At 40.2% G+C, this 17,462-nt stretch overlaps 2 protein-coding genes across 2 annotated transcripts; both read right to left on the bottom strand.

The window, feature by feature from the left end:
• Positions 1-35: 35 nt before the first annotated feature.
• Positions 36-8,818, bottom strand: LOC117528012 (zinc finger protein 99-like). Its single transcript, XM_034190566.1, has 3 exons — positions 8,764-8,818; positions 1,730-1,980; positions 36-1,572 (listed from the first exon to the last, which is right to left on the bottom strand). Exons 2-3 carry the CDS (start codon positions 1,745-1,747, stop codon positions 37-39), a joined length of 1,554 nt encoding a protein of 517 aa, XP_034046457.1. The 5' UTR covers positions 1,748-1,980; positions 8,764-8,818; the 3' UTR covers position 36.
• On the bottom strand, positions 8,760-14,455 carry LOC117519603 (zinc finger protein 664-like). Its single transcript, XM_034180867.1, has 3 exons — positions 13,641-14,455; positions 12,898-13,409; positions 8,760-8,880 (listed from the first exon to the last, which is right to left on the bottom strand). Exons 1-3 carry the CDS (start codon positions 14,424-14,426, stop codon positions 8,760-8,762), a joined length of 1,419 nt encoding a protein of 472 aa, XP_034036758.1. The 5' UTR covers positions 14,427-14,455.
• Positions 14,456-17,462: the final 3,007 nt, after the last annotated feature.

Raw genomic sequence — 17,462 nt, 5'->3', positions numbered from 1 at the left:
CCAAAACTACATAAATAAAACAAAATCAACATCCCGTTAAGACAGTTGGACCATTAGCCCAGAGAAGCATCTCTTCCTCTGATTAGATCCATTCTGGACCTTCCAGTGAATTAAACTGGAGAAACTTTTTCTACATTCTCCGCACCAGTACCGCTTGATCCCAGTATGTGAGCGTTCATGTCTGGTAAGATCGGTGAAATAAAAAAAGTTTTTTGTGCAGTACTGACACTGGTGCAGTTTGTCATTAAAGTGGGTAATTTTATGCCTCATGTATGATGTATTGAAACGGAAACTCTTCCCACATTCTTCACAGGTGTAAGGTTTTTCTCCACTGTGGGCACGTTTGTGCTGTTTCAGCGAAGATGACTGGCTGAAAACATTCCCACATTGGTCGCAGACGTATGGTTTTTCTCCACTGTGGACAGATTTGTGGCGTCTTAGGTTGAATGGTCTATTGAAAGCTTTCCCACATTCTTCACAGGTGTATGGTTTTTCGTCTCTGTGGGTATATGTGTGTTCTTCTAGGTGAGATGGTCCACTGAAAGCTGCCCCACTTTGGTCAAATGTGTACAATTTATCCTCTCTGTAGAAAGGTTTGTGTCCTGTTAGGTAAGAATAGGGACTGAAGTATCTCCCACATTCTTCACTGAGGAGAAGTTTTTCTTCACTGTGGATAAGCTGGTGCTGTTTTAGGTGAGAGGACTGGCGGAAAGTGTTCCCACACTGGTCACAGGTGTACGGTTTTTCTCCACTATGGATGAGTCTGTGCACTTTTAAGTTTGATGAATTGATGAAAGCTTTCCCACATTGGTCACAGCTGTATGGTTTTTCTCCACTGTGAGTGAGCTTATGCACTTTTAGGTTTGAGGAGTTGATGAAAGCTTTATCACACAGGTCACAGCTGTATGGTCTTTCTTCACTATGAGTGAGTTTATGTTGTTTTAAGCTAAATGGCTGGTTAAAACTCTTCCCACATTGGTCACAGATGCATAGTTCTTCTCTGTTATGGGTACGTTTATGTCGTTTTAGGCTAAATAACCGACCAAAAGCTCTCCCACACTGGTCACAGGTATATGGTTTTTCTCCACTGTGGGTGAGGTGGTGCAGTTTTAGATGTGATAAGTTGACAAAAGCTTTGTCACACTGGTCACAGCTATATGGTTTTTCTCCACTGTGGGTGAGTTTATGTCGTTTTAAGCTAAATGACTGAGTGAAAGCCCTCCCGCACTCGTCACATCTGTATGGTTTTTCTCCACTGTGGATGAGTTGATGCACTTTAAGGTGTGATGAGTTGATGAAAGCTCTCCCACACTGGTCACAGGTGTATAGTTTTTCTCCACTGTGGGTGAGCTTATGCCGTTTTAAGCTAAAAGGCTGTGTGAAAGATTTCCCACATTGGTCACAGCCGTATAAGTTCTTCACAGTGCGATTACACCAATGCAGTTGTAGGGCTGAGGCATGCTGGAAACGATCGCCACACTGGTCACAGCTGTATGGTTTTTCAGTCATTGGAAAACCTTTGTCACTTGGCAGACAGGACTGACGTCCTTCTGTGTTTCCATCCCTCAATGTCTGTCATAAAGAAATTAGAATAATTGAGACTTGTAGGGATGGCACAAGCTAAACAAATGGACCTCTGACAAATGCAGTTGTATTTTTAATCTAAAAAACAAGGATTTTATGTTTCTCAGCTTATGCTTTACAAATGGTACGTGAAATTTATTCTCACCTCTTGTGATGAACTCATTTTTCTTCCTTGCTTGAGTCAGGTCTTGGAGCATGTGCCTGTTCCACGTGTTGCTGTATTAGGGAACTGTCTGGGGTCCTGACTGGTAACAACCCAGGCAGACCATTGGTCCATATCCATCTAGTAGAAGTAGCATCTATCTGCTGCAGCTAGGTGGCATGTGGGCATCCAGTGGCCTATTCCACTCTCTGGGATCCTCCTTCCTGGCAAACACCAAATTTCACATATCTATTCTGAAACAAAATAGCCAACGTTACTTTGTTTGTTCATTCAGTACCTGTAGTTCAACAAGTCGGTTTTTAAATGCAGACAGCAAAATAACTTTTCAGCACATTTCATTGTAATTAAATTCAATGTTTATTCAAACATCCATAACAACAGAGACAAAAAGCAATGCTGAAAAAAAAAACAAAAAAAAAAACAATAAAAAGGCAAAACTAACTGGATTTAGTAATCAAAACTTTGTGTCTCATCACCCGGCCAGGTCAGTTCTGGGTGCCAAACTGCACTGTGCCCTGGAAGGCAAGCACTCGGGCATACAACCAATCCATCACCGCCTTTCAAAAGCAACCATCCATCTACCACATGCAGGTGAAAAGTGGGCATGTCGTTGTCTTTCTGCGTACCAGATCATACGCCACATTGCCAAAATGTTATAACTGATGTTTCCACAACATGGGACAGTCCTCATTTGAGTCTTCACAAGTAACCATTTGTATGACACAAAGTCATTCCAGCCGTAGCAGTAAGGATCCTCCAATTAGTCATGCAGCAGAGAGATGATGCACTGCACGACTCATCACCTAGTTTTTAACAAACCAAAAGTAATGGGACACTTGTTACTGAGCTGATTAATGGAGGCGTAGTGGCACCTGCTGACCTTTAACAGTCAAACAACTTTCTCACAGTAGATTCCAACATCAGCCACCAATCAAACATTCCACCTGTACCTGGTGAACATGATCAGTGCTTTCTTTGCTGGTGGAAGGTGCAGGCTGTCCACACTTTGAGTTATCTTAAAGCATGTTATATTCAAAGGGCTGATATTTGCAAATGTGAAAAGCAGTGTCACCTCTAGAGCCCGACCAATATGGATTTTTTGAGGCCGATGCCGATAACGATAGTTGAATGAAAAAAATGCAGATAATCAATAAATCGGCTGATTTGCCGATAGCTGATAAATCAGCCGATATTATTATTATTTTTTTTTTTATGAATAAAATGTTCTTTTTGGACGCTTAACAAAAAAGGTATGAGCTAAAAGCTGAAGCTTTGTCCTCATACTGATTGACTTTATAACAGAGAAGAATTATCAAGTTCAAAAAATGCAAAAATGCAATTGGAGCAGTTAGGGGGCTATTCAAATGGGCCAACTAGTAAGATATCACTCCAAAAAAGATCTTTGCCATATCACATGAGGTAAATCTGCCCTACGATTGGATTTTGGAAAACCATGTGACGGAAAACCAATTCCGATTGGACACTCACATTGCGCACATCACACATCTTCTATGAGGAGTACCAAGATGGCTAATGGTGGATTGAAAGTCCGCGGAGTTAACTTTTCAGCAAAAAAAGAGAGTAAGTTTCTATCTCATATCATTAAAAAGTTATTTACAGTTTAGTAAAGCTTGGTCCCAGCCATCGTATACGACGGCGTCGGCCCCAGAGGGTTAATGGCGAATGGCAGTAATTCCCAAAACCCTTCCAGACGACCAGTGAATCTGAATGTTTCAACCTCTTAGCAGTAAACAAAAGTCTTTCATGCTAGAAATAAGGTCTACACAACATGGGCTTAATAAAAGCGTGACCGACGCAATGAAGCACATTTGACACATTACTACTTAAACTGAGTTAATCTAACAACATCCTTATAAACTAGCTTGTATACTTTTGTCAGCCGATCATTGCAGTGTGAAGGCAAACTACGGGGGCCGGTGATGAACACATTTAAGCAGGGGTGTAAGCAGCTCTCAGCTGAATGGAGTCAGACTCCATCTAGTGGACAGACGGTGCAAGGACATTTTACATTACCGACAAGCATTATTTCAGTAACTGTTCCGTTTCTGAGAAATTATCGGCGTTCTATCGGCAAATTTCAGCCCATACTGAGTACTTTGAAAAGGGCTTATATCGGCCGATATTATCAATATCAAAACCCACAAAAGCTGCTTCTGTTAATTCTTCTCTACAAGAGTCAAGACAGAAGTCAGACTACCAGAGCAAGAATTTTAGCTGAGGAAGCTTCTGTGATTTGAAGCGAAACGTCCTCGCGTCAAGCAACCCAGTCCAGTCGAAGATTCAAGCTTCTCTACTGTATATTCATTTGTAAACTGTTTTGTAAATTGTTGTTGGTAGCATGGCCCAAGCAGAGAGTCACCCCTTTGAGTCTCGTCTGCTTGGAGTTTCTTCCTCAAGTCATCAGAGGGAGTTTTTCCTTGCTGCTGTCTCCTGTGTTCTTGCTCTGGGGGTTGGTAAGGTTAGACCTTACTTGTGTGAAGCACCTTGAGGCAACTTTGTTGTGATTTGGCGCTATATTAATGAAAATAAATTGAAACTGAAATGAAACATTATATATGTTGCACTGTTTCCCTGCATTTAAGCATACTACAACCCCAAAAATTATGGAATCACCAGCCTCGGAGGATGTTCATTCAGTTGTTTAATTTTGTAGAAAAAAAGCACATCACAGACATGACACAAAACTAAAGTCATTTTAAATGGCAACTTTCTGGCTTTAAGAAACACTATAAGAAATCATGAAAAAAAATTGTGGCAGTCAGTAACGGTTACTTTTTAGACCAAACAGAGGGAAAAAAAATATGGACTCACTCAATTCTGAGTAATAAATTATGGAATCACCCTGTAAATTTTCATCCCCAAAACTAACACCTGCATCACATCAGATCTGCTCGTTAGTCTGTATCTAAAAAGGAGTGATCACACCTTGGAGAGCTGTTGCACCAAGTGGACTGACATGAATCATGGCTCCAACATGAGAGATGTCAATTGAAACAAAGGAGAGGATTATCAAACTGTTAAAAGAGAGTAAATCATCACGCAATGTTGCAAAAGATGTTGGTTGTTCACAGTCAGCTGTGTCTAAACTCTGGACCAAATACAAACAACATGGGAAGGTTGTTAAAGGCAAACATACTGGTAGACCAAGGAAGACATCAAAGTGTCAAGACAGAAAACTTAAAGCAATATGTCTCAAAAATCGAAAATGCACAACAAAAAAAATGAGGAATGAATGGGAGGAAACTGGAGTCAACGTCTGTGACCGAACTGTAAGAAACCGCCTAAAGTAAATGGGATTTACATACAGAAAAGCTAAACAAAAGCCATCATTAACACCTAAACAGAAAAAAAAACAAGATTACAATGGGCTAAGGAAAAGCAATCGTGGACTGTGGACGACTGGATGAAAGTCATATTCAGTGATGAATCTTGAATCTGCATTGGGCAAGGTGATGATACTGGAACTTTTGTTTGGTGCCGTTCCAATGAGATTTATAAAGATGACTGCCTGAAGAGAACATGTAAATTTCCACAGTCATTGATGATATGGGCTGCATGTCAGGTAAAGGCACTGGGGAGATGGCTGTCATTACATCATTAATAAATGCACAAGTTTACACTGATATTTTGGACACTTTTCTTATCCCATCAATTGAAAGGAGGTTTGGGGATGATGAAATCATTTTTTCAAGATGATAATGGATCTTGCCATAGAGCAAAAACTGTGAAAACATTCCTTGCAAAAAGACACATAGGGTCAATGTCATGGCCTGCAAATAGTCCGGATCTTAATCCAATTGAAAATCTTTGGTGGAAGTTGAAGAAAATGGTCCATGACAAGGCTCCAACCTGCAAAGCTGATCTGGCAACAGCAATCAGAGAAAGTTGGAGCCAGATTGATGAAGAGTACTGTTTGTCACTCATTAAGTCCATGCCTCAGGGACTGCAAGCTGTTATAAAAGCCAGAGGTGGTGCAACAAAATACTAGTGATGTGTTGGAGCGTTCTTTTGTTTTTCATGATTCCATAATTTTTTCCTCAGAATTGAGTGATTTCATATTTTTTTCCTTCTGCTTGGTCTAAAAAAGTAACTGTTACTGACTGCCACAATTTTTTTTTTCTGATTTCTTATAGTGTTTCTTAAAGCCAGAAAGTTGCCATTTGAAATGACTTTAGTTTTGTGTCATGTCTGTGATCTGCTTTTTTTCTACAAAATTAAACAACTGAATGAACATCCTCCGAGGCCGGTGATTCCATAATTATTGCCAGGGGTTGTACTGTGTTACCCGTGGGGGTAGACTGGGTAGTGTTTATAAAATAGATAGCTGACATTTCTCAAAGGTGGTAATAAATTGTGCAAAGTTCCTATAATTAGTTGGAATGTTGCATGATTCCAGAAATAAGATAAGATGGAAATAAGTATTTTCACTTTCTTGTGTCTTCCATGTATTTTTAACATACTAACAATTATATTACATACTTACATTGAACTTACTAAACAAAATTAGGCATGCACACACTCACGCTTTTAATATACAGATGATTTACCGCCCCCTGCTGAATTGGCGTGTGAGTACAGAATGTAAATATCAACTTCCATTGTTCAGTGTTGTTAGCTAATATATGTAGCTTCTCCAAAAATATTAGTCCTATTGGCGCCATTCATCCTTGACCCAAACTACATAAAGATTCCAAACGCCAAATGTCAGCTCTCCCCAGTTTGTACGAGGTCTGTTAGAAAAGTATCCGACCTTATTATTTTTTTCAAAAACCATATGGATTTGAATCAAGTGTGATTGCGTCAGACAAGCTTGAACCCTTGTGCGCATACGTGAGCTTTTCTACATCTGTCGGTTGCGTCATTCGCCTGTGAGCAGGCTTCGAGTGAGGAGTGGTCCAGTCCCCTCGTCGGATTTTCATTGTCAGGAAATGGCGGAACCGCATGGCGCACAGCAATGCCGTGATGAAGCCTCACGGGACATGTTCTGGCATGTCCAGGCACATCATATATATATATATATATATATATATACATATATATATATATACATATATATATATACATATATATATACATACATACATATATACATACATACATATATACATATATATATATATATATATATATATATATATATAAGGGCTGGGCAACGTTAACGCGCTAACGTTGCGTTAATTATTGAGATCATTATCGCCGACAATTTTGTTCCTCCCCTTAACGGTGCGGTTTTTGTTATTTTTTTTAGCCTTTTATGACTGTTGCTCGTTGCCTTTTATTTTGAAAGCGTCAGTCGGGGGCGAGCTTATGCTGCTGCTTCCTGCTGATAGCTGAGTTCACACAGAAAACGACACTAGGATCGAGAACAGTACAATCTATGCAATGCACAACAAAACAAAATGCAGAAAGACGCCGAACTTTTGAATGGACATTTTCGGTACAAAGTTCTACAGGATCAGGCCCGGATCCAGACCGGTTTGGACAGATGCAGCTGCATCGGTCAAATTTTTTTTACCCATCGTTCGTCATCGGTAAAAAAAAAAAAAAAAAAATCTTGAATAATCTCGAATAGCCGAACGTGTCCCCGCGGTGAACACAGCTTTTCGGTGGTTTTCATGTCAACCTATAGTCCGTAAATGATACGGATTTTCCGAGTTTCAGAGTCATATGGACGTACAAATAAAGTCGGATATTCAGGATTTGGTCTGTAATAAAATATTTCTGCAGCGCGGCTCCACTTTGAAACCATGAACCATTGAAGCAATGCTTCGATCCAGTAGCTCGTTGGTTCTTTGATTCACTGCTCTTCAGAAACGGCAAGCCGCTTCTTAACCCCTCGCAAAGCCATTAAAATATCGTCAGTCACTTTTGTGTGGATTAAAGTCACTAACTGGGCCTCTTGTTGCTGTCAAGAAACGAGAATCGTCCTACGTTCCGTTCACAGCTCGAAACGCTGCGCGGCTGAGACAGAGTCCGGTCGGAATTAATAACTTCAAAATGAATCGCCGCTTTAAATAAAATGACACCTCTTTCCAAATGTAATACAGACAAGAAACTACAATCGACTAAAACGTTTTTTTTTCCTCCCAAAATGAAACGTGCTGTATTTTCTTTTCACATTACATCCTGAAGTGAAGCACAGCAGCTCTAAGCTCAGCTCAGATATATGGAAACACATTCATGCCAATGTCTGAAAGGAAATGCTTTTGACAAAAACTACAGATTTTGTTTATTCCTATTTATGTCCAGAGATCAAGGATTCACCACGTAGAGTTCATTATGTACAAAGTTTAAGGATCCAGTGACCAAATTCATATTTATTTACTTTAAGACTCAATAAAATGTTCAATTTCAATTCAATTTAATCGGCAAGTGCCAAATCACAACAAAATGTAAATATACTAAAACAAATACATCACAATTGTACACATATCAAATTGTGGTATGTGTACAATTGTGACGTATTTGTTTTAGTACATTTAGTCATGGACATGAATATTGGTATTTTGATATGAAACAGAATAACAAATGACCTGCCAGTGGTTTTATATTTGATTTCATTAGTGTGCTTCAGTTGAAATTTACATTTTCAAATTTATGAAATGTTCATTTACATTTTCAAATAAAACTGCGCTTTTAAGCGGCTTTTGAATTCATTTTTTGGGTTTTCACATATACCATGCGATTAATGATTAATCACAGAAAGTCATTGAGTTAATGCGATTAAGATTTTTTATGTTTGCCCACCCCTAATCTATCTATCTATCTATATAGATATATATATATATATATATATGCTCCAGTGTTCAGTAAAACGGCGCCATGACACCCGTTATGTTATTTCTGAGGTTCACAAGTAAAAACTGAAAAAATGAGCTTTTCGGACCTCACCTGCCGACACCACTCTGTCTCTTTGTAACGTGTGAGCGAGGCGCCTGTTCTCTTCATTAGATTAAAACATAAAACCGCTTCAGACGGAATAAATCGATTTTTACCTCCACACCAGATTGTCTTTAGCTGCTTCTTCATTCGCTTTGATGGCGGTTGGAAAAGTGTTTACGTCCATTACCGCCACTTGCTGTTTCGGAGTGTGGACCAGCGTTTCCCGTCCCCTTCATCGCAGATGAGAGAAACCTACCTTGAACTTTTAAACAGCTCATTTTATGTCAAAACGTGAAGGAAAATCCATCCCCCGATTACGACCAGTTTTCAGGTTTAAGCCTTGAAACCCACTTCTTCGACTATGCCGGTGGTCGGCTAAGTAGGTACATTACTGCCACCATCTGGACAGGAGTATGAATCTGTGACCTCTGGAGGAGGGTTGGTGACCCCTGCACATGGGGTGCTCATTTGTATCACTGTATGTTAACACTTCCACTCTATTCTACTTTTTAAAACCGAAATAGTCACTTGGATAAGTGGCAAAACGTCTAAGACTAACAAGTCATCCTGTTGATGTCAACTCAGAACCTTCATTGGAATGATCACAAAACACACAAAAATAGAAGAAAAATAACTGAACAAAAGGACGTGGCTTAAGATGTTCTGTGAAGGATAAAAGCATTTTTTTGCTCAAATATGGAAAGTGTTAAATTGTTCAGTTTAATTTTATCCCACAGCAAAATATTCAAAATGTATGTTTTCAGGATGTTCCTCTGGTTTTATGTTTACTTCAGACACATGCAAGACTGACAGGATTGTTCACTTAAAGCATTACACAATAAAAGTAGCATTTAAAAAAAAAATGGTACATTAACTGATAACATCCATCCATCCATTTTCTTCCGCTTTATCCGGAGTCGGGTCGCTGGGGCAGCAGCTCAAGCAAAGCCGCCCAGACCTCCCGATCCACACACACCAATGATGATAACATCATTCTAAAATTAACTGTAACACAAACCGATAACACAAGAAAAGGAGCATTCTGTTGCTGAGGCAGTTCCATTATTTTTGTAAAGAAATGCCATCAACACACTCACTCACTTATCTTCAACCGCTTATCCAAGATCATATGCAGTAGTGTTCAGAATAATAGTAGTGCTATGTGACTAAAAAGATTAATCCAGGTTTTGAGTATATTTCTTATTGTTACATGGGAAACAAGGTACCAGTAGATTCAGTAGATTCTCACAAATCCAACAAGATCATGATACCTGGTATGCGATATATAGGCCCAACACCATAGTAGGAGAAACATGCCCATATCATGATGCTTGCACTACCACGCTTCACTGTGAACTGTGGCTTGAATTCAGAGTTTGGGGGTCGTCTCACAAACTGTCTGCGGCCCATCAGTCCACAAAATATTCCTCCATTTCTCTTTAGGTCAGATGATGTGTTCTTTGGCAAATTGTAACCTCTTCTGCACATGTCTTTTATTTAACAGAGGGACTTTGATTCTTGCACATAAATTAGCTTCACACAGGCGTCTTCTAACTGTCACAGCACTTACAGGTAACTCCAGACTGTCTTTGATCATGCTGGAGCTGATCAATGGGTGAGCCTTTGCCATTCTGGTTATTCTTCTATCCATTTTGATGGTTGTTTTCCGTTTTCTTCCATGCGTCTGTTTTTTTTTGTGTATGTGTGTCCATTTTACAGCACTGGAGATCACTGTAGATCTCCAATCAACTTTTTAATCAAACTACGCTGTTCTTCTGAACAATGTCATGAACGTCCCATTTTCCTCAGGCTTTCAAAGAGAAAAGCATGTTCAACAGGTGCTGACTTCATCCTTAAATAGGGGACACCTGATTCACACCTGTTTGTTCCACAAAATTGACAAACTCACTGACCGAATGCCACACTACTATTATTGTGAACACCCCCTTTTCTTTTTTTCTTTTTTTTTACTAATAGCCCAATTTCATAGCCTTAAGAGTGTGCATATCATCAATGCTTGGTCTTGTTGGATTTGTGAGAATCTACTGAATCTACTGGTACCTTGTTTCCCATGTAACAATAAGAAATATACTCAAAACCTGGATTAGTCTTTTTAGTCACATAGCACTACTATTATTCTGAACACTACTGTAGGTAACAATTACGTAAAATTTCAGCTGAATAAATATAACAATTCAGCAACTATATCAATGACCCCAGGTGTACTGATTAGGGTTAATTCTAACAATCAAATGGAATTTTAACTATTATCAGTTCTCATTATACAGAATTGTTTGCATTTTATTGCACAAAAAAGTGTTTACATCTACATAATTTGAGTAAAAACTCATTGCACACTCACACTGCTTGGCAGGAACTCAGCATCTCTAACTTAACAGCCTCAACTTCACCTGGTTCACCAAGATAATCAAAAACTCTCCTGTTAAAAATTAAGGACTACTAGTGTCTATTTTACCTGCAACACTCAGGATTTACGCATGACAATAGAAATTTGTACCACCAACCATGAATAAAAGCATTAAACACTACGTGCTTAAAGTCTTGAAATACATAAAGATGAGACGGAAAATAAATTTGTCATTTAGGGGAGGTGATGGTGTAGTGGTTAAGTGTTGGGCTTGAGACCAGAGGATCCTTGGTTCAACTCCCAGCCTGACCAGAACATCACTAAGGGCCCTTGAGCAAGGTCTTTAATCCCCTAGGTGCTCCCAGTGTGCAGTGGGTGCCTTGTATGGCAGCAGCCTGACATCGGGGGTGAGGCATTGATGTGTAAAGCGCTTTGAGCGCTTTCAGCGTCTGATGCAGATGGAAAAGTGCTATATAAATGCAGTCCATTTACCATTTATTTTATTCATGCTGGAACCTGACATAAAATATGTTGTTACTGCAGACAATCACAGTCTATCATAAAATGTTAAGGAACAAAACTTTCTCACATCAAACATTTCACAGACTTCGAGGTCTATTCTTCGGCTATCCATTTTTCAACTCTGTATTTTTAATCAGTGGTGTTCTACTGGAACCTAAGCACTCTGGCCAGTCAGTGTCAGAACGTTTCTCATTTGATCTGAGGGTCCAAAGTAAGTGGAGTTATCAAGTGGAGAGTATAATAGTCCATGGGCTAAGCAGGTTTTCAGCACCACTTAAGGGGACTCAGGGACACATACAATCCAGCCTCAGTATACCACGGCCTAAGTTTACACAGGGCGCAAAATTGAAAATGCTCCAATCATATTGTAAAAAATACCACATTATTTGTTTGCTCATAAAGATTCCAAAAAGGTATATTTAGACCATCTATGACTGAATGTTACGGAGTTATACGTTAAAAACAGCAAATATGGCGACACAGGTCAATTTCAGTTTGGACAGGGGTCAAAAGTTAAAACTGCTCCAATTTTGGTTAAACATGATTAAACTAATTGGTTGAGTTAATCAGGTTTTTAAAAGGAATAGTTTGCATCATCTGTCATCTTTAGTTAGGTTACGGGGTAACATATGTCACATCATGGAATTCAATGGACGTCGTCACTGTTTAACCTTTACTTTGTAGACCAAACATTCAACACAGTCAAAAATTCTGACCTCTGTACAAACTGAAACTGACCTTTGCTATCACTTTTGCTGTTTTCACCCAGTAACTACAGACCATTCAGTCAGAGATACTACAAACTATACCTTTTTGGAACATTTCTGATCAGACAAATAATGTGGTATACTTTTCAGTACAACTAGAGCATTTTAAAATTTTGACCCCTGCTTCAGTTATCATCCTGGAATGGCCACCATACATTTGTGTTAGTCATGGTACACTGAGACTGGGTTGTGAGTGTTGTTTAGTATCATTAAGGGGTTCTGATTATGTCAACACTGACTACTGGATCACAAACTACAGCTTACTAATTCATTTACGTAAAATGTGCTACATTATGAAAACTGAATTAAGAACACAAAGGTGGATAACAAGGGTTAAGACAGGGCAGGCTTTTCTTACTTCCAATCACCTGATAAACTGATAAAACTCCTCCCCTCAAATTAAAGGTCTGATGATCTGTGAAACCACTGAACGCTGACATGTTCAGTCCAACAAAAATCTGCACTGTTAAAACAGCTAAAATAGTTGGACTATGGACCCAGACGAGCACCTCTTCCTCTGCTCGGGTACCTTCTGTACCTTCCAATGAATTAAACTGGAGAAGCTTCTTTTACATTCTCCACACCAGTACCTTTTGATCCCAATATGAGAGCGTTCATGTTTCCCATTACCACTCATGTGGGACGCTTTATGTCGCATGTATGAGGTATGGAAACGGAAAGTCTTCTCACACTGGTCGCAGGAGTATGGTTTTTCTCCACTGTGGACGAGTTTGTGTCGTTTTAGGTTAAACAACCACCTGAAAGCTTTCCCACACTGGTCACAGATGTATGGTTTCTCTTCGCTTTCGGTAAACTCGTGCTGTTGTAGATGGGATGGTCCTCTGAAAGCACTCTCACTCTGGTCACAGGTGTATAATTCATCTCCACTGCACTCAGGTTGGTGTCTTTCTAGATAGGAAGACTCACTGATTTCTTCCTCACATTCCCCACTGTGGTAAAGTTGGTGAACCTTCAGGCTTGATGAACTGATGAAAGCTTTCCCACACTGGCCACAGATGTATGGTTTTTCCTCGTTGTCTGTAAACTCGTGCTGTTGTAGGTGAGACGGTCCACTTTGGTCACAGGTGTATAATTCATCTCCACTGCACTCAGGTTGGTGTCTTTCTAGATCAGAGGACTCGCTGAATTCTTCCTCACATTCCCCACTGTGGTAGAGTTGGTGCACTTCCAGGCTGGATGAACTGATGAAAGCTTTTCCACACTGATCACAGATGTGTGGTTTTTCCTCGCTACCGGCAAACTCATGCTGTTGTAGGTGGGACGGTCCACTTTGGTCAAAGGTGTATAATTCATCTCCGCTGCACTCAGGTTGGTGTCTTTCTAGATATGAAGTCTTAGTGAATTGTTCCTCACGTTCTTCTCTGAGGTAAAGGTTTTCTCCCCTGTGGATGAGCTGGTGTCTTTTTAGATGTGAAAACTGGCGGAAAGCATTCCCACACTGGGTGCAGGTGTATGGTTTTTCTCCACTGTGGTAGAGTTGGTGCACTTTTAAGTTGGAGGTATTGATGAAAGCTTTCCCACACTGGTCACAAGTGTATGGTTTTTCTCCACTGTGGGTGAGTTGGTGTACTTTTAAGTTTGATGAATTGATGAAAGCTTTCTCACACTGGTCACAAGAGTATGGTTTTTCTTCACTGTGGGTGAGTTTATGGCGTTTTAGGCTAAATGACTTACTGAAAGCTTTGCCGCACTCATCACAGCTGTATGGTTTTTCTCCGCTGTGTGTAAGCTGGTGCTCTTTTAGATTTGATAAGCTGAAGAATGCTTTTTCACAATGGTTACAGGTGTGTTGTTTTTCTCCACTGTGGGTGAGTTTATGTCGTTTTAGGCTAAATGACTGGGTGAAAGCTTTCCCACATTCGTCACAGTGGTATAGCTTCTTTTCAGTGTGCCTAGGCTGGTGTGGTTTTAGAGTTGGTGAATGCTTGAAACTTTCTCCATATGGGTCACAGCTGTTTGAGTTTTCTGTCAATGGTGGAAATGAAAAAGCTTCCTCATTCTGCGGACAGGGTTGAGGATTCTCCTCCTTTGTGCGACTCAATTTCTGCAATGATAAACAAAGAAAGCCCGTGACTCCCATGGATAAGGCACACTCCATACAACAGAAAGAAAAAGAGCTGGAAGGACAGCCACCCACAAGATGTTCACAATTTAAAGACCAAAATTTCTTGGACTTTTATGAAAAGAAAACAGAGGTTTTTTAACAATGGTTTGTTTTAGTTTAGCCGCATGTCACAAAACGTGACCCTGCTCTTTCACGTGGGACAGACTTCCTGTACATACCGGTTTCTTTCTTGTGATTGTTTCACACATGATTTAGTCCTCCATCTGTGCTCACTTGCGTGTCAAAACATCTTGTGTTTTTTCTTCAGTCTTCTCGCAATATTCTTCCGTTTGTTTGTTGCTGACCTTTGCTGCTGTTTTGTACTCATGCTGTCACTGGATTATCATCTGGTATGAAGATTCCTTGGCTTTTGACCCTTTGCCTTGTGTACTGAACTAAATCTCTGATTTCTCCCTCATGAACCAGTGGACTAGTTCTTGAGTTCTGCCTCATGTTCTACCTCGTGGACTGCCTCATATTTCTGTAGTCACGCTAAAATCATTACACTGAATGTGTTTGCCATGGTTCGTTCTAATATGTATATGTTGCGGACATGAACAAGCGAAGCTCTTCAGCATCTCATCATGTCATTTAGGTCCTTCACATTTTTTTTCAGTAAATGTTTCTGGGGAACATTAGGCTTTGCTGGCTTTGTTGGCATGGGATCAAATAAGCAGGTTGTGCTTTTTGTAGACGTCACAAGCTTCATCAGTGCGCCTAGCGAGATACCATCAAAATCTGTAAATCTGGGTAACACCTCAGTGGGACCGTCCACCTACATAGTAGTATGGGGTGGTTGGACCAAGGCCTGCTGAGATATGCTCAACCTAATATCCTCAATTTTCTTCTCGAAATAATCCAAGAAGTCCTGTGCTGAAATGGGAGAGTGAATAACAGGTGGCTGTCCATGAATGAGAAAAGCTATAGTTTCAAACAAAGTTTGAGTTATGCTTGTTTTTATTGATCAAATCAGAATAATAGGCACGCTTTTTAGCCAGGAGTGCATGCTTATAATCTAAGATAGCATCACGCCATGCAAGGTGGAACACCTCTAATTTGGAACGATGCTATTTTCGTTCCATACCTCGAGCCTTCTGCCTAAGTAATCATTGAACCAAGGCGACTGTGCCTTGGGAAGGCGTGGCCTTAAAAGAGGAGGTGCAACCTTATCCAGTGTAGCCTTGAGTGCTGAATTCAAGCCATCCACAAGACTATCCACTGACTCAACATTCTCCAACCTTGAAGCCAAAATTTCAGGCGGTCTAGCTTCGAGTTCAGTCATAGTTGAGGGATTAATGCATCGCCGCAGAAGCAGACAAGGCTTTCGCTCCACTAAACACGGCAACATAAATGCAAACCTAATAAATGAGTGGTCAGAGACCACCGAGACAAGAGGCAAAATGTCGACGTTCGTGACAGCAAGGCCACGAGTGAGAACCAAATCAAAGGTATTTCCATTAATGTGCGTTGATTCCTGAATGCATTGCTGGAATCCTAACGCATCCACAAGTTCCATAAATGATTTGCAGAGGGGATCAGAGGGCTTATTTATATGAATGTTAAAGTCACCAATAATCAAAATGTTGTCCGCACTAGCTGACAGGCTAGAGCTAGAAAGTCCTCACAATCTCATTTACGTCCTTCAGATTTTATTTTCAGGAAATGCCTCTGGGGCGCATGACTAAAAACATTCAGCTTCTGGGGGGCTTTGGCGCCCAGATTCCCCCAATATGGCCCTCTTAATCCCTCGCCACTTTAAGCATTTTTCTTTATTTGCCTCTCACATACCTGGAAAGTCGGCACAATCTAACAATGTCATTTAGGTCCTTCAAACTTTATTTTCAGTAAATGCTTCAGGGAAGCATTAGCATGGCTAAAACCCTTCAGCTTCCACAACTACAGCCCTCTTAAACCCCCACCATTTTAAGCATCTTTCTTTATTTCTCTTTCACATGCCTGGAAAGTCCTCACCATCTCATTTAGGTCCTTCAGACTATTTTCAATTAATGCTTCTGGGGAGCATTAGCTTAGATAAAAACCTTCATGCAATTTACACACTAAATAGCCACTGACTGACCTCATGTGCTGTAATGGTGCACGCCCCCTCTCACTTTAGCGTTACCATTTAGGATTTCCTCTTTCAGTGTTGACTGTGCTCTGAAATCCCGTGAGATCTCCTCTTTCTCTTTTTTTTTAAATTGAGACAAACTAAAAGTTACAGAACAAACTTACAGAGGATAAACATAGCAGTGCAAAAACAACAATGAAAAACAAGTTAATATTCTCCGCTGTAGATGCAGAAAGTGTTGAACATTTGACAGTTCCTATTTCACTGTGGGCTCAAAATTTGGCACTTCCTGTTTCAGTGTCAACTTGACACTGAATTCCTGCGAGATCCCACGACAAATATAATTTGTTTTTACGAGTACTTATTGTATTATAATCGAGGTTGCTTGGTCTTTGAGTTGCTGGATAAGTAACTCTGGGATGTCAAGAAAAAGATGTTTCCCACCTTAGACTGGAGGAAATCACTTTCATTTTTTTTAAATAGCTGCTCTGGGCCTAACAAGGCCTGGACTAAATTGGTGTAATTCACTCAGACATCAAAGCTGACAATATTATGCTGGTCAATCATAGAAAGCAACCATTCAGAGTCAAGTTAATTGACTTTGGCTGTGCCTTTAGTGCTTCAAAGGCAATGGCTAGTACAACATGTCAGCCTGATGGTTTGGAGGCTCCAGAGGTGATGTTGGGTCTGACATTTGCAACAGCCATTGATATGTGGACTCTAGGATTGCTCACAGCATGGATGTTCCTAGGGTTTCACCTGTACAATGGCACATGTACCCATGATAATTTGAGGGTCATCAACAACACTCAAGGTCTACTACCAGCAGACCTTCTGAACGCAGGGAAGCAGACACACTGTTACTTTACTAAAAACAGGGATGGCTGGAGGCTCAAGACCCCAGAGGAATATGAAATGCAGTCAAGCACGATGATGAATAGTAAAGCCCAGCATAAATTCAA

The sequence above is a fragment of the Thalassophryne amazonica genome, chromosome 1, assembly GCF_902500255.1.
Source record: "Thalassophryne amazonica chromosome 1, fThaAma1.1, whole genome shotgun sequence".
Classification (NCBI taxonomy): domain Eukaryota; kingdom Metazoa; phylum Chordata; class Actinopteri; order Batrachoidiformes; family Batrachoididae; genus Thalassophryne; species Thalassophryne amazonica.
The sequence above is the reverse complement of the archived record's forward strand: the minus strand, read 5'-3'. Positions and strand labels throughout refer to the sequence as shown.